General features: G+C 34.4%; 1 protein-coding gene across 1 annotated transcript in view; it reads right to left on the reverse strand.

Moving 5' to 3' along the window:
* Nucleotides 1–26,985, reverse strand: part of MMRN1 (multimerin 1) — a 54,440-nt gene that overhangs the window by 15,842 nt on the left and 11,613 nt on the right. The window contains exons 2-6 of the mRNA XM_029923674.1: nt 26,227–26,346; nt 23,928–24,034; nt 12,969–13,073; nt 11,000–11,173; nt 4,050–6,038 (exon numbers count right to left, since the gene is read on the reverse strand). Coding sequence (XP_029779534.1) covers nt 4,050–6,038; nt 11,000–11,173; nt 12,969–13,073; nt 23,928–24,034; nt 26,227–26,346 — 2,495 coding nt within the window. The remainder of the gene's footprint in view (nt 1–4,049; nt 6,039–10,999; nt 11,174–12,968; nt 13,074–23,927; nt 24,035–26,226; nt 26,347–26,985) is intronic.

Here is a 26,985-nt window from a genome sequence, read left to right on the forward strand (position 1 = left end):
TAGAAGGCAAGCAGCCAAACCCTCTCTGTGGGGACAAGTCTGCCAATTGCTGTACTAACAAATCTTCAAAGATGAAATAAACCCTCTTGGTGTCTATGGGAATATTGTTTAGACACAAATCAAATATTTAGTGATTCAACCGGAACAGCTTATCAGCGCCGGCCTAGGAGGAACCATAATTAACAAAACTGAATGTGGGGATGGCTCACAAGGAACTGAGAGGGAGAAGGACTCTGAATTTTGCCCTTCTGTTGCTTCAGTCAAAAAAATATCTTGTGAATCATTGAGGGTGACTTTCAGTGACAACTGCACACTGGCCATATTTCAGAAAATCCAAACTGAAAAGCAGCACCTTTACTTCATGGTAAGTGCAGAAATGAATGGCAGTATTTGGTTCTTCAAGAAAGGAAACACTGAGAGTGTCAATTCCAGCCATCTGCAATACTCAGGTATGGCCAGGCACTGAGACAGACTTGATGCATAGAACAGAAGCAGAAGGAAGAGAAAAGTGGGTGGACAATACTACACAATCTCAGAGTATAGTGGTCAAGGACTAGGCCCTGCATCCAAGAGACCCGCGGCCGGGCTCTATCACTAACTAGTTGCATGAACTTAAGCAGAATAGATGAGTTCATCTCTCTGAGGGTTAGTTTACTTATCATCAACAATAACAATAATGACAGCTATTTCATAAGTATTGTTAAATAGGCTAACACATAGAGTGTAATTTTTACAATACCTGTGATATACTGAGTGTTAGTAAGTAGAATTCAAGATGTTATTATAATATTACTATTATTAGGCTTCAAAGTAAATGATCAGTATGAAAATTAATATTACATTCTTAAAATGACATTTATGTGGTTTTTCATTCTACTAACTGCACTTATTAGTCTGCAAATAATAGTGGCTATAGTCTGAATAATATTATTGTGAGATTCATAAGATGACGATGAATTGTCTTCTGATGTTGGTTAGGTTGGGGAGCACTCTGGCTACATGGTAGTTATAATAGAACAGCAAAAGTCAAAGGACACACAGCCAAATTTAGCCAGAATGCCAGGGTCCCACCCCTGATATGAAACAGGGATTGAAAAGAAGTAGTTAATTGCAATGGGTTTATTCTTACAGGAAGAACTTAGCCTGAAGTCCGCTGGTTTTACCACCAAGAATAAACTTCACCTGCTCAGCTGTCCAATGAATGCCATTGGTTTTATGGCCCATAGAAGCTGGGTTAATGAGCTTGCATATCTATGCATCCACTAAAAGGGTCCTATGCATTATGCTGCTGGTCATCCATAAAGTGAATATCCATCCAGTTCATGAAATTAGGTCAATATATCTTTATTGCTCTGACATTGTTATTGGCTATCTTTACTGCAATAAAATGAAGAACTTTTAATTAATTATTAATTTTTGTAGACAGCCCTATAAAATTTTTTATTTCCAGTAAATAAAGGAACAGGAAGCAATTTTATCAAAGCATCATTGGAAAAAGAGGATCAGAACTAAGTTAATTATTAGCCCAGTAAGCCCAATACTGAGTCAGCTGCTATATAAATATCTAAATACAATTTTTATAAGCTTTTAACATTCATTCTTTATACTCTAAAAGTTTGTAAGTTCTTATGTTGTATTAAACATTTTATCTCTATAAAATCTGAAACGATTTAAATTTTATGCTTAGTATATGGGTCCAAGTATTTTTTGGTTTAAGAAGAAAGGAAAGACATGGTTGGCCTGGTGTATGATCACATTTGCTATAGAGCTTATCTGAAATCCATTTGCAATGTTCACAAGAAGACCAAGGATGGAAATAAAATGAGAAAAAGAACAACTGATTATTTTTCCTAACATTTTAAGAACATCTTGTAATGAAGTGCTGCTACTTTTGTCTTGGAAACACTAAGTCTGAATTATTTGTTCTATGATTCTAAGATCAGTCTTCCTGGGTCAGACTAACTGGAAGGAAGTCATAAGTAAAATATAATAATTTAGGTAGTGAAGAAACAATTCAGTTTTGTATTATTCTGTGATTTTTAATATTATCAAAACATTCAGAGATTAAACACAGAATCATATTATGTTAGGATAATGGTCACTCATAATTAGAAAGCTATAAAATAAAATAATTCATCCAACTGGGCATATAATTTAACAGCACACTCAGAAGAAAACTGCCATTTCTTTTAGTGAGAATCAGTAGCTATTCCTTTCATTGAAAGAATATTTAATATTATTCATGTGCCAAACAAATTCATAAAACACTTCTCATACAGAGAGACTATTAAGGAGTTTATATGCACTGCATTGAATTCCACCTTCCTCCCAAATTTATGCTTCTCTTCAGGTGTCTATAACTTTTATTAATGACATTGCTACCCTCTCATTTCCCAAATTCAAAACCTCAAAAAATTCTAGGTCTCTCTCTCCCCAAGTGCCATACACCCAGGCTGTGAACAGCTCACATTTTTCACAAATATGCACTCTGAAAATATTTCTACAAATGAACTCAGCAAAAGACCTAAAACAATCCCATCACTTAAAAGGAAGAAACAGAGACGCAGACAGGTGAAGCTTGCATAAGGTTACAGAGAAACTTACTGAACTAGGATTTGAATCATGATTTGATCGTGCCTTGGATCATCAATTTTTCAACTCTCCTGCTGTTTCTATTAATTTTACTTTTGCAGTTTGTCTCACATCTGTCTGCTCTGTTCCAACCACTTCTTCCTTAGATCTGGCTCTTATTGCTTTGCTAATACTGTCCTAACTGATATCTCTAGTTTCATTCTTTGCAGACATGCTGTAGACTACTGCTAACTCAATACTTCTGAGAGATAGTTTTTACCACACCTAACCCTCTGCTCCAAATTTTCATGGACCACTTTTTAAAAAATCGTGTCTAAATGCCTTAGTGTTGTGATCTGAATGTGTCTACCCAAAATTTATATGTTGACATTCTCAACCCCAAAGCTGATGATATTAGGAAGTGGGGCCTTTGGGTGGTGGAGTCCTCATGAACAGCAATAGCATTCTTTTAAAAGAGACCCCAGAGATAAATAAATAAATAAATAAATAAATAAATAAATAAAATAAAATAAAAAATAAGAGACCCAGAGAGATCTCTCACACTTTCCACCATGTGAGAACACAGTAAAAAGTCACCAGCTGTGACTCAGGAAGACGGCCCTCACTAGAATATAATCAGGCTGACACTCTGATCTCGGACTTCCAGCCTCCAAAACTGTGAGAAATACATTTCTGTTATTTGAAAGCTGCCAAGTATGTGGTATTTTGTTATAGCAGCCTAAATGGACTAAGACACTTAGCTTGACATTCATGGCTTTCTGTGATCTACTCAAATTGAATTCCTGCTCACGTATGCATTCACTCAATTGGACAGTCATTCAACAGATATTTACTGAGTTGTTATTGCATAACAGACGTTTTGTCAGATGATGCCAAAATGAAAAAGACTCAGTCTGGTCACATTCATTCAGGAGCTCATTACCTAATAGCTTTCTTAATTATGCATGTAAGTAAAATTATTCTATGGGGAAAATTTGACTGTATCATAGAGGTCTTGTCAGAAAAGAAGCTTAGAGGGGAACTGGGTGGCCTAGTCAGTTAAGCATCCGACCGGCTCAGGTCATGACCTTGCAGTTTGTGAGTTCAAGCCCTGTGTTGGGCTCTGTGCTGACAGCTCAGAGTATGGAGCCTGCTTCAGATTCTGTGTCTACCTCTCTTTCTGCCCCTCCCTTTCTCACTCTCAAAAATAAACATTAAAAAAAAGAAAGAAAGAAAAGAGGTTAAGAAACATGTAAACAAATATTTACACTACAAGCACTTGTTTTGTTTTGATGCCTAATTTACATTGGATGGAATCTCATTCAAATGGGATATCAGTGATCTTCGAATTACTTAACTATCTACCCAACTTCAAAAAAGTGCTGTTTATATTTTATGGTCTTGATAAACCACACTGATCTACTAAATACCCTTTAAATAGAAAGCAATTAAAAGTTATTTTTTCAGCAGTAGCTTACCAGGAATTGGAACGTTGTCTGTGTTTCTTTGGGTCCGGCCTATCAGGACAGTGGTAAGGTTCCCTGTTGATTTTTTAAGTGAATTGGGTTTCTTCAGCAATGGCTTTATTTGCTTCTGAGACTTGACAACATTTGCAAGACTATCAGACAATGTTCGATTTATATACCAAGTTAAATTGGATATGGCGATTTGAGTTTTTATTTCAATGACTGATTCCACAAAATCTGTCAGATCTTTCTGAAGAACCTGAGTATCTGGCAGGGAACCTTCTATCCATTGAGGTATGGTAGCATTCAGTTCTGTTAAACTTGTAGAAGCGTTATGACACATCATAAAAACTTCATGCAGAGTTTTGTTAAGCAAAGTTAAGTTAACTGAAAGGTGAATGGATTTTGCTTCCAGTGCCTTAAATCTGGAACTCAGTACCTGCAGTTGAATGGTCTGGTCTCTCTCACTTGTAGCCACACTGCCTTTTTTAAGGGAAACATAGTAAGGTATGAGTGTCTTGGTCACTTTAGACTCAATTTCTTGCAACCTAGTTTCAAAATTTTGGGAAATCTTTGTGGCTGAGAGTATTTTTTCCTCCAAATGATTTATATTTTGCTGGTATTTTATCACTTGGAAAGTGGTTTCATTGAACATGTCATAAATCTTTTGAAAGTTGGACTGACTTAGTTTCTCATCTTTAGTACTATCTGCAAGGACCTTGGCAACTTGCAAAACAAAGTTGTATCTCTGATTGTCATTGACTAATATCTGAATAGAATCATTCAAACGTTGGAATTGAGGAATAAATGCCAAAATAGTTTCCATATTTTGGGTGCATTTATGATAGACCTCAGGATTATTCTTTATGGTATTTAAAGTCTCTTTTAGCACATAGTTATCTTGAATAAAATCAATGGCATTATTTATAATAGTCATTGTTTTGTTTAGGCCATCTTCCATTTCCAAGGCATATTCATCGATACGTCTGTCTAAGGCATCACTACGACTCTGCACTTCATTCCTAAGTAAGTTGTGTCTTTTTGAAAGTTCTTTGATAAGAATATTTAGACTGTTAACAGCAATAGTCAGATTTTCCACTTTTTTCTTTGTAGCTACTCCTTCTTTTGTTTGTTCATATGACATTGTCTCTTTAAATGGCGCTCCCCGCTCAAGCAAGGGTTGAAGGATCTCCATATCATAAGTCAAATCATTTAGCTGCTCATTCATTTTATCTACCTTATTGTCCATTGGAAAGAGAACATCAGCCAATGTTTGGTTTAAAACTTGTAAATTCTCTTCTGTGTCCTTAATTTGAAATTTAAAATCATTTCTGCACTCAGATAACATGTCTTCACACTCACTTCTGACAGATTTTTTCTCCATCTCCAAAGCCATGGTGAGATTGTCAATCTTGCTGTCTTGGATGTGCAAATCATCAAACATTTGCAGTAGCATCAAACCCTGCTTCTTCGTATTCTCATGTAGAGCAGACATGTACTCAGTGACATTATTGCTAAGTGATTCAGCAGTTAGAACAGCCTTCTGATCTGATACTTGTTCAGTTGATAACAGATGCTCATGTACTTCCCTCATTTTAGAAAGAGTTGTGTTGAGAGATTCATAATACAGAACACTCCTTGAGTGTTCCTGTTCTAAAGCACTTTCTAAGTGAATTTGCTTTGCTTCTAATTCTTTAATAGGCTTTTCACATGTAAAAGTCATTTCTTGTCTTATATTTACAATGTGATTCTTTAGCTCTAGTACATCAGTTAAAGTGGGGCTGTTTTCTTGCATTAAAACAGTCTTTTGCTGGACTGCTATTGAAGCCACAGATTCGTTAACTTGCCGAATTATTTGTCTGGTGTTTTCAAGGTCTGCTGATAGGCTTGATACAGTCTTGAAGAGTTGTGCTACAGTCTCTTGCATTTCATTTTGAAAAACTTTAAATTGTTCTCTTACTATATTCTTTACCAGATCATTAATGCTTTTGGATTTTAGACCTAAAGAAAGAAATAATAAACAACAATAAATAATATATGACTTTAAATATATAACATTAGATATTTTTAAAGAGGTAAAGAGCTTGAGATTAAACCCTAATAACATGTAATAGTAAAAGTACTTCTTCACTACATTTACTTAAGTTTTTAACAATTACTATAATTCATAGACAGAGATCACCTTCTTAATTGATAAAACTGTGGTGTAGAACACTCCAGAATCATAAACAAAAGATATGAAGGAACTGCTGCTGATTTCAATTAATCGTCCCTTGTATGTTATGATTCTAACTCTAGGGTTACTCTGGTATGAAAATAAATGGCTTTGGGCTTTCTGCCTCAGTAACTAATACCTGGTGTTATCTCATGACTATGTTATTAGGTTTCTAGTAATTAGGTTTCAGAGCTTGTGTTTTGAGCTCATAAAAACTAATACATTGACTGCAGAGAAGAAATTTAATGACATTCACAAATGAGGAACAATATGAAGTAATAGTCACGAGATTCAACGATAGTTTATAACAACAATAAAATAATAATGAGAGGTTTGGGGATCACAAAACAAAGTCACGTGAAAACAGGAATTCAAGATGTACCTCAATTATCATAATATGACATTAATTCTTAACAAAAATAAGAGGAAACTTGCTACTACTGAAACACATATTAGTATCTCCAGTATCAGAAAGCATGGACTGATCATAAATCAGAATTATGGACATCTCAAAGTAGTATTAAAAATAAAAGGAAAAGGATCCTAAAGGACTCAGAACTCAGAACTATTCAGAATAGGAAATGAATATTAAAAAATGTAAAAAAAACAATCAACCAAAGCTATTACATACAAAAGCAAGGAAATGGGGGAAAAATAAACATATGCTTGAGGTTTACTTATAGTAAATAACTATGAAGCACATATAAATGGAAGATATCTCCACTCAAATCCAAAATGTAGCAATGACTGTAATGGAAAATATTGGTAACATACTACAAAGCATTTTGAACAGAAAAGTCTACATAATTGTGAAATGAATTATGGCTATAATAAAGCCTATTAGGGGTGCCTGGGTGGCTCAGCCGGTTAAGCGTCCTGCTTTGGCCTTGGTCATGATCTCATGGTTCATGGGTTTGAGCCCTGAGTTGGGCTCTGTGCAGACAGCTAGCTCAGAGCCTGGAGCCTGTCTTCAGATTCTGTGTTTCCCTCTCTCTCTCTCTGACCCTCCTCTGCTCACACTGTGTCTCTCTGTCTCTCAAAAATTAAAAAAAACCATAAAAAATTAAAAAAAAAGCCTATTTAAGAAGAATAATTATAGAATAAAAATATATAGTCTCTATGTGTGAGCATATTTTAAAAAGTATTTGAGAGGCCTAAAAGACTTACATAAAAAGTATGTGAAAGATAAGTTATAGCAAATAGAATGATGTATTGCTTGAGCATCTTGTTATTAATCTGGTACAAAGATAAAACTGTAAATGTTGTTTACATGAATGAATATTTCTCTGGAAATACTGTTCCCTAAGGTCAATTAGCAATATTGACCTTTAGGTTATAGGATTTCCAGGGTAAAAAAAAAAAAAGTTATTTTACATTTCTAAACATAGCATAAACTGAAATACATTTAAAAGTCCAAAAAATAGAAGTCATTAAGATCAGTTTTTATGTAATTCAAAAAATATTAGTAAAAATGTGAAGTATGGGAACACTAAACAATGACACAGCATCAAAGTACTAAGTAAAGGCTAAATTCATTAGAAAAGATTAATCAGCCCCAATTAAGTTAGATTGTACTGAAACAGTTCTAGCTTTTATATTTAATAGCATGAATAATCATGCCAGAAGGCCTTTAGAGTATTTTTATTTTCTAAATTTTACTTAGCACTTAACCAGTTGCCTCCATACATAACAAATCTACATTGAGGATATTCTCATATGCTATATAAAAAATAAAATTTGGAAAGTTAGATTTCTCATACTAAAAATAAAATATGTTAGCTTCATTGACTGTAAGGTGCTACTTAATAGCAAAGTTTTTTTAAATTATACATCCCTCAATATCATTTAGTCATTCCTTGCTAGTTAAAATTGTCTTAAATTATCCTGATGACTTGATCAAATATGATAAAATATTTAAGGTTAGGGATCAGACCTTCTTAGAATTTATAACTATCATTTGGCTTTAAAATATTTTTCAAGATTGAAAAGGTAAAATAAAATTTTAGTGTAAGTGAATTAATTAATTGTGGATAGTAAAAATAGCTGTTTAAATTCAGTCAACAAAAACTAGATGATCTGAAAGTCAGGATAAGAATGATAGGTAAAAATACTAAACAGGTAAAGTTTAGTTCAGAATCTTGATGGGAGTAACTAGGAAAAGAAAATGAATGATGAAAATGAAAATTAGGAGGTGCTTTAGCTATTATGTTTTAAATCTTTAATGGAAAAATATATTGGAATAAGGGTAACGTCAGAACAGTGTCAGAAAAGAAATCAAATAGACTGTTAGCTTAAAAACAGATTATTGGTGGGGCGCCTGGGTGGCCCAGTTGGTTAAGCATCTGACTTCAGCTCAGGTCATGATCTCACAGTTCCTGGGTTCCAGCCCTGCGTTGGGCTCTGTGCTGACAGCTCAGAGCCTGGAGCCTGCTTCAGATTCTGTGTCTCCCTCTCTCTCTCGGCCCCTCCCCCATTCACACTCTGTCTCTCTCTCTCTCAAAAAATAAAATAAAGACATAAAAAATTTTTAAAAAACAGATTATTGTTTTGGAACGGGAGCTTTACTATATCAATAAATTTGTTGCTAAAAATCATCTGTGTAAGAATCTGATTTTGCAAAAATATGTCAAAGTGCTTTATGTCAATATCTGAGTGAGAATACAATTTTAACTTCATTTGATTCTGTTTCACGTGACTCACGTGCTTCTACCTCTTAAAAGGACATTGCGCTTAGTGACTTCAGGTACATATGATATCAGACACCCTGGTGTCTTTCTCTGTGGTTGTGCATGTGTGGCCCATTCATAACATTCAAGGACCTCTTAAGAAACTGGGACATTTGATGTTGAACAGGTTATGGCTACTAGTAGATAAGCAGTGTATCTCATCTCGGATGCTGAGTAAGCAAGAGAAGAGGTTTTGTTAGGCAAGTGCACTTCCTTGGGGTGAGTTTAGTTTCTGTTGCCTGAATGAACATTCATTAACAACTAGCTCTCTGGTGTTCATAATCGATTTTGCTTAGCACACAACTAATGCCCCCTAATGAGGGGAGAGTTCTGTTGTTTTTGTTGTTATGAGTGTATGATTTTTTTTCCATATCATTGTCAGAAATTTTGTTAGTAATTTCACAGAAAGCTGTCAACAGGCCTAATTGTCTCTAATTCTCTTTGGTTGTGATAAGTTTCATTATGGTGGTTATAGTCAATTGTATACTGTTTCTATTTGTCTTCTTTCACATGTTATCACTTCAACGAAAGTATATTCCTCTCTTATGCTTGCTGTTGCTAAGTTTAGCCATAGAGGACATACCAGAAATGAAAGCAGGGTCTTTGTTTCATGGGCTTGATAGCACTAGTTGTTTATATAATTTAAAAGAAAATCATGGTTGCTGCTACACCGGTAGATGTTACAGAAATCTCTACCTTATTTCTTTTACCTGTGAACCTCAGGTGAAAAATAAAGAAAAATAACATGTAATAGATATGGGGCTGGACAGTGAGTATGTTTTTATGTATAAAATAAAGTGAAAGGGACGAGTAATCTTGAAATTTGGAAACATACAATAAACCCAAAGAAGTGAGACATTCTTAGTGATCAAATTATTTAAACCCCTTTGCCTCATTAATTCCTCCTGATCCATACCTTATTAGTTGAGATAGTTTCTTTTCGTAGAAGCCTTCCCTGGTGCCCTTAGACTAGATTTCCTGAAACTATCAAATGGCTCCATAGTGCCCTAAGCATAACTACTCACTATCCACAGATCCCTGTGGTAGGCAGAATAATGCTGTTTCACTCAAAATGTCTACACCCGAACTTATGACTATGTTATGTTAAACCTTAATCATGTTTTCTCACCTGGAAAAAAGGCCTTGGGAGATATGATTAAGGTTTAAGACCTTGAGATGAGAGTATTCTGGATTATCCAGGTGTGTTCAGTGTAATCACTGAGCCCTTTGAAGAGGAAAAGGAAGGTAGAAGAGTGGGTTTGAGACGTGCCATGAGGACTGAACAGTGTTACTGGCTTTTGAAGATGGAGGAAGAAGGCCATGAGCCAAGAAATGTAGTGGGGTCGAGAAGTGGAAGCCAGCGTTAGTTCACAGCTATTAAGAAAACAGGACCTCAGTCCTACAACTGCAGGAAAATGAATTTTGATAACTGGAATTACAGGATTTGGAGTATCCTGTAAAACCTCCAGAAAGAACACAGCATGCTGTTTTAAGAGCACAAAAGTTGGGCAAAACTAATTCATTTATAAAGAAATTATTATTTCCATCACCTGAGATGTTTTAGGATATATTTTATTGCTTATCCTCCATAAGCTAGATAATTTCTGGAATACTTATGTACCTTTGATTTATACTATTATCTTTATCAATATTATTGAGACAGCTATATGTCTAGTTCCTTGAGAATCATTTATTAACCTCATCTTTATCTTGAACTGGAAACCACAATGGAAGTAAATTAAGTATGGCTCATTTTACAAGTTAAGCTACAACCAGTGCATAATAAAAATAAATTAGATGAAATATTCAGTGGAAGATTTGATTATACAGTAAAAAAATTTAGATGTTTCCAATTATTTTAGAGATTGATTTACAAATATCTTATTCCAAAAACATAAGCCTAAGAGACTTTATACTACCCAAATCTAAAGGAAAAATTCCAAAGCAATATGAGAAAAGATAAATGAGTCCTTTACCTTTAGTCTTAACTGAATGAATAATGTATTTTACTTTACTTGTACCTTTTAGAAGAGATTGAAATTCTCTGCCTTTATCTTCATTGATTTTCTCTTCTAGGGAGGAATATGTGTTTCTTACATCACTAACAGCCAAAGAAATATTGTCAATCTTCTTTTGCAGAAGGGTCAGTTTCATTGCCTGGTGGTTCATCTGCTCAGTCATCTTTTGTGTCACTGCTGCATGTAGAAGAAAGGAACATCGGGAGCATTTACAGAAATGAATATGTATATATATATATATATATATATATATATATATATATATAATACCACTCAAATATTGTGATACATTTAAAGGTATTTCAAATAAATCATATTTGTACTATATATTTGATAATATAGGCTATTGTGTATGCACTTAGAAAAAGGTAGAAATTTATAACATATTAATATAAAATACATATTTATATATACATTTATAATATATTAGATTTCTAAAGTGCTCTGTTTGCCCAGAGTTTTCAGTCTTTTGTTTTGTTTTGTTTTTACAGTTCAAAAAGTTATTGTTACATTCTTAAGAGGTGACAAAACTGAGGGACAGAAAACCAAAACTTGCTTGAGGTTGCAGAGCACGTACCTCATCTTCTGCTTATTTATTTATTTATTTATTTATTTATATTTTAGAGACAGAGTACAAGCCAGAGAGAGGGGCAGTGGAAGAGAGGAAATCTTAAGCTCACGCTCATTATGGAGCCTGACGCTGGGCTCAATCCCACGACCCTGGGATCCTGACTTGAGCTGAAATCAAAAGTTGGATGCATAACTGACTGAGCCACCCAAGTGCCCCTTGTCTTCTGCTGCCAAATCCAATGTTACAGAATTAAATATGTGTAGCTATTATACATATGTATATAGTCATATCTATCATCTGAGGATTTTATTCTTTACTGAGCTTTTCTTTAATGAGTGCTAAAGATTCAGATTTAGTTTGAATTATTTAACATAACTATGATAATTTCCATACTTTACACATGCCCTTCACTTATTTAAGGAGGATTTTATAGTTTTTTATGAAGATACTGAATTCCAATCCCCTAAAAAATGTACAGTTTCTATGATATATTCACTTTTATTCCTAAAAAAATCCCCTTAAGTCACATTTCTCAATTTCAGTGCACTAGTTTGTATGACTAGATCTATAGCAGACACATAGAGGTTTTCAGCAGTAACCAACCTCCTACTTCTAAGAAATAAAGTTAGGCCTAAAAGAAATGGTAAGGGGCACCTGGGTGGCTCAGTCAGTTGAGCATCCTACTTCTGCTCAGGTCATGAACTCATGGTTCATGAGTTCGAGCCCCATGTGGGGCTCTGTGCTGACCGCTCAGAACCTGGAGCCTGATCTGGAGTCTATGTCTCCCTCTCTCTGTTTCTCCCCTGCTCACATTCTGTCTCTGTGTGAAAATCAAATTGAATCAAAAATAAAGATTTAAAAAATAAATTAAAAAAAAAAGAAATGGTAAAATACTTATGATTAGAAAAATGAGAAAACATGTGGCTTCCCAACGTTGGATCAACACAAGGTTCTCAATTAGTCACAACTATTTTCCCAAGTGCAGTGATCAACATTCTTGGTGATCCCTTCTCTATTAATGGATGGGAGACTTAGTTGCTTCAAATGATCACATCATTTCTTCCACATCAAAATACTTCCATGGTTGCACTCTTAGGACGACGAGCGTTTGACTTTACTTTGGAAACCCGTGATTTCCTTACAACCTAGTATAACAGCATTTTTAATCGCCTTCTGTATTTACATACAGAGCTTTGAAATTATAAGTGGTCCCTTCAGTCTGGGAACCTACAACTCATCCACAGTTTCTCCCAATGTGGGGCACCAATGAAAAGGATTGAGAGGTATATTGACGTGTCATCATCAAACATTTGACAGCCAAGGGATTTCTTGTTTCGAAGTTGTTATGAATAGGGTTGACAATGATTGGGTTAGGGAATGTTAGTAATTGCAATCTGTGACCTGGGTCATCACAGTCTTTCTGCTGCTCCTGCTCGGCTGTCTCTCTGCCAACAGCGGTGTGACTCTCAGCCTGGTTGCTGTGTGTCAAGCGCTGCTGTTCCTGGGCTGGACAGACACAAAAAGAAGAGGGAGAGTTAAGCATTGGGGCTCCCTCATTTTTTCCAACCCCGCGCAGCGACGTGGCTGCCTTTCATTTTCCCGCGTACTGAAGCATGATGATTGCAGAGGGAGCTGATTGCGGTGGAGGGGGAGGTGGCAACGTGCTACCTCTGTGCTGTAAGTGCAGGCCTCTAAATCTTTTTGGCAAAAATAAAATTATTCAGGTCTCCTTTTAGGCGCAAATGGATGGTAGTTTGTGGCAGCTGTGCAAACTGGCAAAGGTAACCTGCCTGCATAATTGAGGGACTTGAAAATCAGCTGTGTGAAAGCTCTAGTGGCTGCGTAAGTGGACCGCTCCGAAGCGGCTTGTTTAACAATACAATTTCTAAGCCCTGTCTCTTTGGATAGGGGGCACCTACAGGTTCCTTGAAGAAAGAATATCTGTTTAAACAAATGGGCCTCCCCAGATTTTTAGGAAACAGACCCAGCATATAAGGAATACAAGTAAAAGTGAACTATTACCTGACATGTCTCAAGGGGATCAACTGTAAAATCAGTAAAATTTCAGAAAAATAGAAATTCTTATAAAATAAATCTACTCGGTTAAAGAATTGATTCGTCTTTACCACGAATCAATATTTTAGATGGAAATATAGTTTTTCATTGAAGAAAATTCAGAGGGAAAATTTATTAGAAATATTGAACACATCAAGTAATGTAGATCTGTAATTTGCAGACTTTTAATGAACAAATGTATCCATTGAAGTCTGCTTATCACACGGAAGAAAACAGGGTTTGGTATCTGACTGTGCTTCTAACTATGTGAAATTATGTACCAATGAAACTGTGCCTCTGGCACATGTTAATTATGCTCCTAAGGCATATGTGACTGTGACAGTAATACTAAAGGATCTCTATTCCGTAGAAAGAATAATACATTTGGCATCAGTGTGAGTTAGTCTCTGTTAAACTGAATTTTCCATTGCTTTTCTTCAGGGCATCGAGATAAAGTAACAAATTTCCATTCATGTTCAGGGTTTTTGTTTTGATATTGCTTCTTTTTTTCCTCTCCACACTATTATAGACAGTCCTGTATAATTGTTGACTTATTTGGAAGAAAACAATCTGCAGCTTGGGGAGATTACACTTATTTCCAGGCTCTATAAGTGGCAACAAGTTCTAATTTTCTGTTAGGTCCTAGCAATAAGGTTCTTAAAGCCAAAATTCAAATTAATTCATACAAATATATCTATTGAATGCTTGCATAGGTTTTTATCAAGTTTCCACCTTAGATGATATAAGAACATTTTTCTGGCAGCTAAAACCCAAGTCTAACCATGAGAGTAACTAGAAAGCAAAGTGCTGGTTCTCAAACCAGGGTTGCTGGATCAGCAGTATAAGCATCCCCTGGAACCTTTTTTTTTAAATGGGTAGTATTCTTTTTTTTTTCCCCACCTGCAAACTTTTGAAATTATAACTTCTAGGCCCTGTCCCAGATGTGCTAATTTTAAAAAGTCTGGAGTGGTGCAATGATTTGTGTTTTAACAAGCTTGGCTGGTGTTTCCAATGCACACTAAAGTTTGAGAACCACTGAAGAAAGCATCAAGCTATATCTTCCTTAGTAACTGCCCACTGCACTGCCTTCCCTATTTCTCTCAGCAGTGGAAGATGGTTCAGGATACAGACGTGCAAGTATTCATAGCAAAAGGAACATGTGGTTTCCACAGGATGAACAAATGATCTTTTCATTTTCTTACTGCTTACCTTCTCAATCAAATCATAAGAAATCAAAACAACCAACCATTGGAAAACAAACAGAGCTGGTACATTTAAAGGTATTTCCATAATATGGTAGGCAGAGGATACTTTGTTAGGACGTAATGAAAAACAGAAGCACCTGTAAATTCTGAAACAGTGAAAGTGTCCATGTCATTTCCATTTACTCACCTGAATATTCTGATTCAGTAAATCTGTTACAGAAAATTGAGTATGTGTACATGTGTTTATATACGTATTTATATATGTGTTACATATATATGTGTGTCATATATATCTTTATGTGTGTGCGTGTGTGTGTATATATATATATATATATATAAAATATATATAAAATTTTAAACTCTACAAGTGATTGTTGATCCTGGTTAAGAAGTGCTGATTTATAACAAAATTTCTAATTGTAATATCTCATTGTTATAAGGAAGAACATTCTAGACGTTTTCATATTAAAGTTGTAATCCAGAAATTGATCTTCATAGTTTTTAAATAATCACACCTGCCTGTTGATAACAAAAACACGTTAAAGACCTGATTTATTAAAATTGTAACACATGACAACATTGTGTCTCCTATTATTCCGTAGAAAGTGGGCCTTTATAAGGAGGAAGTAATTTTGATAAACATAACTGAATGATTTATACTAAATTATTAAAACACTAGTAAAGAGACAAAAGTTTAAATTTTAGAAGCATTTCTTATGATTGTGATTTTTTGAAAACTGAAAAACCATAGAAATTTTATCAATATTGAAACTGGTCCTGCGTTATCTAAATGATATTGTGCAAAAGTCTGGAACACTTTTTATATGTAAAATATCAAAATAAAAATATCAAATTGATATCAAAAATCAATTCAATATAAGACAATGTATATTTCTGGAATGAAAATCAATTTGATTTTATTTTCAATAAAAATTAGTGGATTTTTACTTGCTATATAAATGTTTGACTCAATGCTCTAACCTTGTGTCATTTAAAATTAAAATTACTTGATTTATTTTTCATAATGACATTCAATTTCTGTTAAAGTTCATTTTCAATCAAAAGAAAAATATTAAAGAAAGTTATGAAACTAGTCTCATGAAATAGGCTTCTGAAATAAAAATTTTCAAGTAAAGGAAAATTTTTGAAATAAAAAATTCCAAAAATACTTTATCAAATAGTGTTAATAAAAAAAATCAGTAAAAGAAAATGTTTAAAGAATACAATTAGAATTTTAATATTTATCATTGAAATTATGGAATTTTGAGAAAAGAAAATATAGAACTTACCTAAAATAATTCTGATATAAGCATATCACTAAGAATCAGTGTTATGTTTAGCATTTGGAAAATGCGCCATTAAAAAAATAGAGATTAAGTTCTAATAGAGATGTCAATTCTTTTTTAACTCTATAGAGGAAAAAATATTCACCTTGTTAAGCTGGAGATAATTTGAAAACTGAAAGACTTTAGATATGAAAAATGTACATATACTATTTGAAACAAAAATTAACAGAGATCAATTACATGAGAAACATCAATTTTTCTAATTATACAAAATTATACTTATATGGCAAAACTCAAAAATATAATAAACATTTACAATCCTTGATTTATGATGCCATGAATTTGGCCAAATAATGTTTGCAAAGCTCTGTGAGTTAAATAGGACATCCCTACAGGAATTTTCATGATTTAATTAGTAACAAAAACACTGAATACTTAAAAATGCACATAGTAATTAGGGGCTGGAAAGATTTGAATGCAATCGTTGTTAATTCAGTAAAGACTAATAGATAATTCAACAGGATGGCACTATCATTTATGTTAATAGAGATTATCAACTTGCTGGGATTTGATATAACCCATTGACTCTGAATCTGATGGAAAATTCTTCAAAGGAGATTGACACAGTACTCTGTCTTAAATCATCTAGCTGATAGAGGCATCATTTAACTCATGTCAAGCTCAGCAATACAAGGAGCACACCAGAAAGTTGTAGAAATTAATATATCATGTAGGAGTTACTAGAATAAGAAGATGAATGGTTTGTGTTATGGTTTCCATTACTTGGTTTGCTTCATAATAGATTTTATATTCATAAATATAAATCTATAAATATTCAATTAAATTATTAAAATTTACTTGTTTAACTAATCACAATATTTACATGTACAAAATACATTTGTGCATAAAATATATGAATTAACTTAAAAGTAATACATTTTAACCTTTGATTTACATCTTGATTTATATTTTAATTGATGTTATTAAATTAGTTGTTATCTGGTTGAATATGGCCCTGTTCCTTCTACCCTATCCTCATAATCAAGAGACAGATGGGTGTGGTGCTCATGATCTTGGAGGTGGGTAACTGCAATAAAAATCTCAAATGCATTTGATAAAGGGTTCATTTCTAGGAGTTCAAAATACTTTGCTAAAGCTTAATTATAAATAGTAAAGCATTATTTTAAATTGTTTTATTACATCCTAATGAAGGCAGCTCACTTCATCTCCATGAGTGTTACATGTTGCGTATTTAATGTGGCGATTACAGCATTACTTCACTTAGTATCCTTCCTCATTTGAGAAGGATTGGTAAATTAGAAAATCACACACACACACACACACACACACACACACACACACACTTCTACAAGAGGAAGGAGAGGGCATTTTAAGTCTTCTAGGGTCATATCTGACTGGGGTTTCTTCATTATCACAGTTCTCTCTGTACCGCCTGGCCCAGGCAAGATCCTAAATGTGCAAGAAGTAAAAGCAAATCTGAATAAAAGGTAAAGGGGGAAAAAGAGAAAGGAAGTAAATGAAGAGCACTCAAGTCTGATTTTCTATTGCCTTTGGGGTCAAAAGAATTTCAGATAAATAACATTCATGCCATCTGGAAAAAATGCTATTAACTACATTGTAAACAAGGGAATAGAAAGTGACATACTAGAGAAAGTCAACAGATTAGAAATAAAAACTAAAGATTCAAGAAAAAAGAACTTTAGAATCAGTGACAAATAGAAGAGAAAGAAAATAAAACTGTCAGAGAAAAAGAAAAAAAAGCTATTGAAAGGAACAAAGAATAATACATAGAAGTATCAAGTGAAAGCCTTTAGTTCTCTTGTGTACTAATCCTCAGTTATTCACCCCTCATTATATGAAAACAATATACGTGAAGAAAAATGAAATGCTCTCCATATTTTTGTCAAGTTTTAAGAAGATCTATTTGAAATAAAATGTAAATGGAAAAATACTTTAAATATCAAATGACAAAATCTAATGTGATTCCACATGTGTGCATATGTGGATGTGAAACTTTCCATTTGCTCTTAGCTATAATTATTTTTAAATTAATTAAGAGGAACTAGGTGAGAAAATTGTACTCGTAAATAAAAGAAACAACTACTAACCATTGCACAAAGATCCTTGAGGTCTGATTGTCATATGAACCTCTTTTCTCTGGAGTTCATTGGATATGGTCCCTCCCAAGGCTGTTAAAAACTTGAAATTCCTGTTTAACAAATTCAGTGGATTATGGTATCTTTTCCTAGCTCTGTTTGTTGACTGGAGTTCAATACCTGCATTCATTCCAGTTTATTGCATAGGATTTAGCCCACAGAGAATGCTGATAGTGTCTCTCACAAGAGGAGTCAGTTACTTTCCTGTGATAAAGGCCCTGCTTGATCGATGCTCTTTTATTTTTCCATGTAGCAATCTTTCTGTCTTCCCAAACATATTCCCTACCACAAGGACTGCTATGAATTCTCAGGTTCCCAGGCAATCTTATCTTGCACTTCAGCACAGACCTTTGCTTTGTTCTATAGGGCAGATTTCTAAGTCTCTTTTTCTTGGTCCTTTCTGAGAGATAGGTGCTAGGACAGAAGGACATTTATTTAAGTCAAAAAACTTTTAAAGAGCTTTATGGACTTCAGATTTTTAAAAAAATGCAATATGGTGACCTCTGGGGGGCTCAGTCGGTTAAGCGTCCGACTTCAGCTCAGGTCATGATCTCACAGTTCTTGGGTATGAGCCAGACGCCGGGCTCTCTGCTGTCAGTTCAGAGCCTGGAGCCTGCTTTGGATTCTGTGTCTCCGCTCTCTCTCTCTCTGCCCCCTCACTCTTGTGCTCTCTCCCACTCTCTCTCAAAAATAAATAAACATTAAAAAAATTTTAAAAATCAGATTTCTTTTTTTCTATTCCCTCCCTACCTTTCCCTTCCCTTCCCTTCCCTTTCCCTTCTCCTCCAACCCTCACCCCCTCCTCCTCTTCCTCCGTCTATTAGACAGGTGTTGTCTACGAGTGTTTTGTTTTGTTCTGTTTTGTTTTCTTCTTCCGACCTTTAAGGCTTATGGAGGAAGTCATTAATGGCAACTCTGTAATAAGGAAGCTTGCTCTTGGTACCAGAAACCTTCCTATCCGACAGTTGTCTGCTGATCCTGTGATGTCAGGTGAATGCTTACGTGGTGATGTTCAGTACATACAGAAAGATTTACTGAGATTTGGGAGTTAAATCAAAGAAAGCAACTTGGTGCAACAAAGACTTAAGGTACATGGTGTCTTGTGACTAAATGTGTCATAAATGAGCAAGATGCTTATAGGAGGGAATGCTTTTTCTTAAAGGAGAAAGTATTAACCACCCTGGGATGAATTGGATATGCAAATATATAAGAAATATATATTTTTTTTCTGTTTTAAGTATTTATATTAATTGAGGCAATATTTTAAAATAATTTTACTGGAGAAGTTCCATATTTAAAATGCTGGTTACAATAGTTTATAAAATTTGTTGAACGATTTCACATCATTTGTAAAATTAAATATTTTCATATATTCATAACAAATGTCAGGGATCCGTTTATTTCAATAACTGCATAATTGTATTTTTCAGCATTCATAATATCTGTGATATGTATTATAAAACATAATTTCATAAAATACCATTTTCCTATATGAAGGATCTGACTAGAGCTAACTGGATTTCTTTTAAAACAGATTTACAAAGAAGCTTTTCTTTTCTCCTCTCTAATCTAACATTATTTGAATATACATTCCTGTCTTTTGTATTATTAGAGCAAGCCACAATTTCCTTGTTTTACTTCAGAACATTTTAGAGACATCTACTGGAAAAGCACATTATTGCAAATTCTATAAAAATGGTTTAAAAAGTAAATTGTTGCTCACATTCTGAAAAAATGCCTTGGATCCCACATCACAAAATCAGGTTCCTTTCTGAAGACAAACTCTTTGATCCTCAAAAACGTATAACAAATGTAAAATATATCAAAACCACTACTTTGCTCTTGGACTTAATACTTCTTCCTTTTTTCCCTAACAACTTTCTATTTGTATAGGCTTTTAAAAAATTGGTTTCCTTTTGATAGTATGACTAATATATTTAATAAGCTAATCTAGAACTTTTCTTACCAGAATTTTGATTATCTATATTGTAGCAAAATGAGCATATATAGAAGTTCAGTAATATTATAAGGAGCATATTGTAGAATAAAACAACAGGAAAAGTTGCCTCATTGATTTTGAATCACAATACCTCATTCTTTTTTCTTTTAATTTTTTAAATGTTTATTTATTTTTTGAGAGAGAAAGAGGAGAGCGAGAGAGAGAGAGCGCGCGCGTGCGCACACGCGTGAGCAAGTGGGGGAGGGGCAGAGAGAGAGGGAGACACAGAATCTGAAGCAGGCTCCAGGCTCTAGGCTGTCAGCACAGAGCCTGATGCCGGGGTTGAACCTATGAATTGAGAGATCATGACCTGCCCCGAAATCTGACGTTTAACTGAGTCACCCAGGGGCCGCCCCCACAACACCCCTTTCTAACAGGTTGGAAATGGAGCTATAAAGGGGTGAGAAGAGAAAGAAAAAGAAGGTAGAGAAGTAGAGGAGGAGAAATAAAAGAGAGTACAGTTGCTAGCTGTTCCATTTTATTCCAGATCTTTGGATCTCCCCTGTATGTTTAAAAATATCTCCCTACTGCAATCTAAATGAAACAGAAATTGTTATTTTTGTATCATGAAATTTATTTCATTTGTGGGGATGAAACTTTTGGGAAAGTAAGGATTTTTAAAATGTATGTAGTATTTACATATTTTCTATGAATAGAGTAATCTCCTGATGTGAAGCACTAGCTCTGAAGTAATTATCACAATAGCTACATGACCAGGTTATTCTAAACCCTTGAGGGCTCTGAAGACATTTGAAGAACGGATGAGCCACACTGATGAGTCCTGCCATATTTGGGGCTGCTTCTTAAATGAGACAGCGTGGAGAGTGTTGTCAAAGGAAACCTGACAATTTTCCCTTCCGTATAAGAGGAAGAGCTGTTGGCACAAACATAAAGTGTGATAAGAGGGAGAGTTGGACATAAAGGGGGAGGAATCAGCAGGGGAAAATGTGTTAAAAAAAAAAAGGAAACAAAGAAAGGAAAAAAGGAAGAAAGGAAAGAAGGAGGAAACTAGGATAGATGATATAATGAAGATGCATTCAAGGGACAAAGGGACTCAGTAGTTCTTGATACCACCAGTGCATCAAATGCATTAATAAAGAATTGAACAGCTTTTATACTCTGCAATAAAAGTGAAGAGTAGGATGGTCAGAATATCATAGAGAGCAAGAGTAGGGTGTTTTGGAGTCACAGTTATATTGACTTGATGATACAACATGACATCATGGGCATATGTGCAGTGAGAAATTATTCCTTTCAAAAGAAAGGTAACCTTTCCACAACAGCTTAATCAGCAGATGCTTGAATTATGAGTAATTCTAATTATAGTATTGTGACAGAAGGTCATAGACAGATCTGTTCCTGGACATTTTTGTTAATGAGGATTCAAGATAATGACTTGTAAGTCTAGTATTAAAAATACCTACAGGAGGCTTCCAAATAGAACATGAGATGTCATGAAACAATCAGAGCTAAACTATTTGAATTCAATTCAGATATTTCATGTATAATATTAAGGGAATTATAGTACACGGTAGTTATTCAAAACTGTCACCTAGCCTTGTTTCTTGTGGGTGCATTTATGGTACTGGAATTCTATGGTTCTTTTCCTCACAGATGTAGTCCACCTTAGTGATTAATAATCGATTAGTAGGTATAAAAGGACCAAGTGTGAAGCAACAACACTTCTTATCAGCTGCAGCCCGTGACATTCTTTGACATAAAGACTTTGCTTTCTGCCGCATATCAACATCCTCTATGTGCAATAGGGTGTGTAATGACATTCTAAATTTCTAGACAGGTATACTGTGAACTAACCCTTGAATCTCTTAAAAATAATAATGGAATTAACATTCCTAAGATATAAGGATATCTTCATAGAAAAAGAGAAATATAAGAACTAATCTTAGACTTTAGAAATATAATTCTAATACTGTTCAGAACTTTTAACCATCTGCTATTTGGAGACTAAAAACAAAAATGTTTTGCTACTGTGAATATGTCTGTGTACCTCCCAGAAATCAGGAATCATTTGAAAGCAAAGTCATATTTGAACTTCTTTAGAATATGCTAAATTGACTCATTTCTAAATACCTTTGGTATAGATGATATTGTATTTAAAAGCTTATTTTGCTTGATTATAAATGAAGTACATATTCATACTATATCCTGAAAATGTCTTAAATTTTTATACCTTCTCTGAAATTCAGGCCAGATCCAGAACAATTAGTATTATAGTCGAATTTGCCTACAGATTCTCACTGAATGGGCTGGAAAAACCACACATAATATCCCTAGCAAAACTGCAAGTTTCCTAGAGCTTTTTTTATTACAACTTGCTTTTTTCAAGATGTGAATCATAATGCTTTCTCCACACTTACATTAATTTTTAATCACAGTCTCTCATGCTGCTGATTGAATTCCTCACCACTGCAAATGGTCTTTCTTGTAATATTCATTCATTTAAAATATGTATGCTGATGCCATATCTTATTTTTCAAAGGAAACCTGTTTAAAGCCAAAAGCAAAATAATAGCCACATGGATGTTAGGCCACAGCAGGTTACCGTGTGTTTGATTAGCCTTGCCACCAGAAAATCCTTAAAATTACAGTTGATAAAATGTCTCTATTAGGATTTAAGGGGAAAGAAAGCACAATTATTCATGCTATGTTTGTATATTCTTTAAAACTGAATTTCATCCATAGACATTATTTCAAATAATTAAACTAGAACAAAACTAGAAGTTAGTTTTATTATCATATAGGATCACTCCTAATGATTATTTAAAAGTATAAAATTAGGATTTCTGATATTTAAATAAGGCATGCTTCCATAGCATACAGTTAAGAAAAAGTGATGCTCATACTCTCTCTCTGTCTCTCAATAAAAACAAAAAAAAAGTTAAAAAATTTAAAAAAGGGGGCACCTGGGTGGTCAGTTAAGCGTCTGACTTTGGCTCAAGTCATGATCTTGCAGTCTGTGGATTTCAGCCCCACATCGGGCTTTGTGCTGACAGCTCAGAACCTGGAGCCTACTTTGGATTCTGTGTCTCTCCTTATTTCTCTGCCCTCCCAGGAATATACGGGTGTCATGCTAAGCGAAATAAGTCAGGCGGAGAAGGACAGATACCATATGTTTGCACCGACAGGAGAACTGGAGAAACCTAATGGAGGACCAGGGGGAGGGGATGGGGGAAAGAGAGTTGGGGAGAGAGAGGGACGCAAAACCTGAGAGACTATTGAATACTGAAAATAAACCCAGGGTTGAAGGGGGAGGGAGGGAAAGAGGTGGTGGTGATGGAGGAGGGCACTTGTGGGGAAGAGCACTGGATGTTGTATGGAAACCAATTTGACAATAAACTATTAAAAAATAATAATAAATAAAAGTTAAAAAAATAATAGAACAACTAAATAGTCAGATCTCCACTTACTGGTGCTATAAAACTAACATAATGATATGAAAATATATGAGAAATCTCATTAAGAGATGTAGGGTGCTGAGCGAGGCACTAAGTTAGGAAGCTGTTGTTAATTAACTTTGGTTCAAAAGGGAAAATACAACTCTTCACTGGAATCAGCTGCTTAGTCTTCGGAAGTTTTATGCTTCTAATTGTGATTATAAAATTACTATTAGCATATACCTTTTAGCTGACAGTTTGCTCCACTGAATCCAGGACAGCACTTCCATTCCAATGAGGTAACAATTTTATGTTGCATCCTGTAGACAGGATTTGGTATCTTCTGAGATCTAGAGAGGAGAGGGATTATTTGTCTCTCATTAAATTATCAGTCGGGATAAAGTTTTGGAGACAATGCCCAAAATATAATAAACATTCACTAAATGTTATCTGTTATTATTAATGCTACAATCTTCATCATCATTATTGCTAAACTTAGGTATCTTTAAATACGTTATAAAAAGCATTAAGAGTTATGCTGTTTGGGATTTTAAGTTTCTACTTATCATTACATTTTCTAAACATAGTAGAGCTTTTCCCTTGATAATACTTTTAACTAAACCAATGTTAAAACTTACTCTAAGGAGCATCTAGGTGGCTCAGTCAGTTAACATATAATTCTTGATTTCAGCTCAGGTCATCATTTAATGGTCTCATGGGTTTGAGCCCCTCATAGGTCTCTGCACTGGTGGCACGGAGCCTGCTTGGGATCCTTGTCTCCCTCTCTCTCTACCCCTCCCCAACTCACTGTCTCTGTCTCCCAAAAAAATAAAATAAACTTAAATGTGCAAAATATTATTATTATTCTGTAGTGCTGATGAAGAATCTGTGGAAGAAAGAGATAAAATAACTTGCTCAAAGTCTCATATCTAAAAGTGACCCGGGTGGGATTTTATTCCACACGGCATGGGTTAGCGTCCCCTCTTATTATCTAGAGTTTGTTTCATGCAACTTTGTGGAGACAACAATAGTCAATTTCATGGGTAAACCCTGATCATGTGGAAGAAAACATACTGTAACTGACTGGGCTTTAGGAGACTTGCTACGACTTGAAGGGTAATTCAATATGTGTAAGTTTGTTCCTCAACTTTAAAATGAGATATAAGATTCTTTCCATCTCAAAAAAAATTAGGTTAAACATTCACTTGCATTTATTTCAGTAAATTATATTCAGTGAATAAAATTCTGTCCAGTGAACTATCTCCACTCCAATAGCTAAAGCCAAATTGAAAGGAAGGCTGTTTGGAAAAACAGCCTTTAAACTCTTTAGAGTTTATTAAGATGAATCCACACAGCTGGTTGCATTATTATTGGAGTCAATGTCCCTGCTTTAGCAAACTGGATCTGTGGTATATGTGGCATATAGACATAATAAAAGAAAAAATAACAAATATTGCATATATACTGAAATAGTGAAAAAATGGAGAGATCCATTCAAAGGTAGAGAAAGATAAAAGATGAGAATAAAGATATGCATTTCTGGTTTGTTTAAAAAGAGAAAGAAAAAAACTCACTTTGAACTCAGAAGGGCAGTATAATAGAGGTTACTATGGTAATATTTTCATTACTGAGGAATTAACAATGCATTCTTTGTTTCTCATATGGACAAGGAAATTGCCACAAAGGGAGTAAATGCTGAAAGCAGAACTGGAGCTCAGCTCTCCCAAATCCCTAAGATGTGCTTAGCTCTCTGGACCATGAACCTTAGCTATTCCTCTGGGAAGTAGGAAACACCTTGATTTTACAATCCTTACCATGCACTGTTCCAGATTGCCAATGTGTCAGATTCATTGCCTGAGTTATTTGTATGACAATTTGCATAACATGAGCCATCATGGCCTGAATAATAATTTTAGTTTTATTTCAGTGTCTTCTGAAATACTCTCAGATAAGCTACTGTGAGTGTATGAATTCAGAGAATTTGTCAATTACTCAGCCTCACATTTGAGGACAGTTTTTAAATGTCTTGAATAGATTTTTAAAAAAATGAATGATTAAACATGAATCATTAAAATATACGTATAAAGAAAGGCCCTACTTAGTTGTTTTATTGTGCATTATTGAAATTCGTGGCTTGCCAAGTTATGGACTTTTCTCTGAACTAGTATGAAAGGGAAATTATCAATAAAATTTTAGAACTGTGTATGAGTTTCATAAGAATTAAAAGACAGGATTACTGATCAGGTTATAGAATAAAAATAATAGAAATAGTAAAAATGGAAATAAGCACTCGAGTTGACAGTTGTTGAAGACTTTGTCAGTAGGCTAAGGTTATTACTGCACTGTTTCACATAATCTAAAGACTCCCAATGAGGCATGTATTATTAGTATCTGCATTTTAACTTACCTAAGATCATTCATCTAATTTAATGTGATGACCCTATGAAACATATGTACTTGGGATGATTAGCTTTCTCTACGTATTCCAGGACACACATGAATACAGCATAAGCAATGGCTATTTTCAAACAATATCACATACCTCTGAGGGCAGGATCCTCTGGTCCAGCCACACGGCCCTCTCCCATTTGGAAGATAAGTGACTTGGTTGTCTAGTATCACTGTGGGAGATAATCTGGTATGTACATAAGCACACCAATTCCTAAGGAAGAGATCATTTTTTTCAGAAAAAAAATCATCAAAAAGAATTCTTTTCCTTAAAATTATTTTAATAGACCTCTATGGCTGTTGGTATTGTGGAGTAGATACTCTGTACATATGTAAAGAAACACTATAAGATCAAAGTAAATTGAGAATAAATAAGACTTAAACCCGGAACCTATATTGTTCAGCTCTAAGTTAAGTCAAAATAGAAGATTGTCCTATGTCAAATATCAAATTAGTACTTAGATTGGAGACTCATACTTGGTCCCTTATTCCTGGTAGACAATGTGCAGTAAGACAAAACCAGATAAGAACATGCTCTAATAATCAAAGAGAGGAAAAAATTACTGCTACTAGTAGCAGATGATATGATTGTGAATAAAGACAATATGAGTCTAAATGCAAAGGATTATAGGAGTTCTGCCACGTAATTAAGATCAATATAAAATTTTTATAATAAAAAGGAATAGTCACATAGTTAAGATCAGTTATAGTTCAATGTACCAAAAAAAGTAAAAGAAATACTATTTACAATAGCAAAAGTAACATTATTCTTATTAAACCCTACAAAAGAAGTGTAAGATTTAATATATATCTTTTAAGCTTTATTGAAAGACTTGAAAGAAAATCCAATAAA

This window comes from Suricata suricatta, chromosome 1 (genome assembly GCF_006229205.1).
Source record: "Suricata suricatta isolate VVHF042 chromosome 1, meerkat_22Aug2017_6uvM2_HiC, whole genome shotgun sequence".
NCBI classification, from domain to species: Eukaryota; Metazoa; Chordata; class Mammalia; order Carnivora; family Herpestidae; genus Suricata; species Suricata suricatta.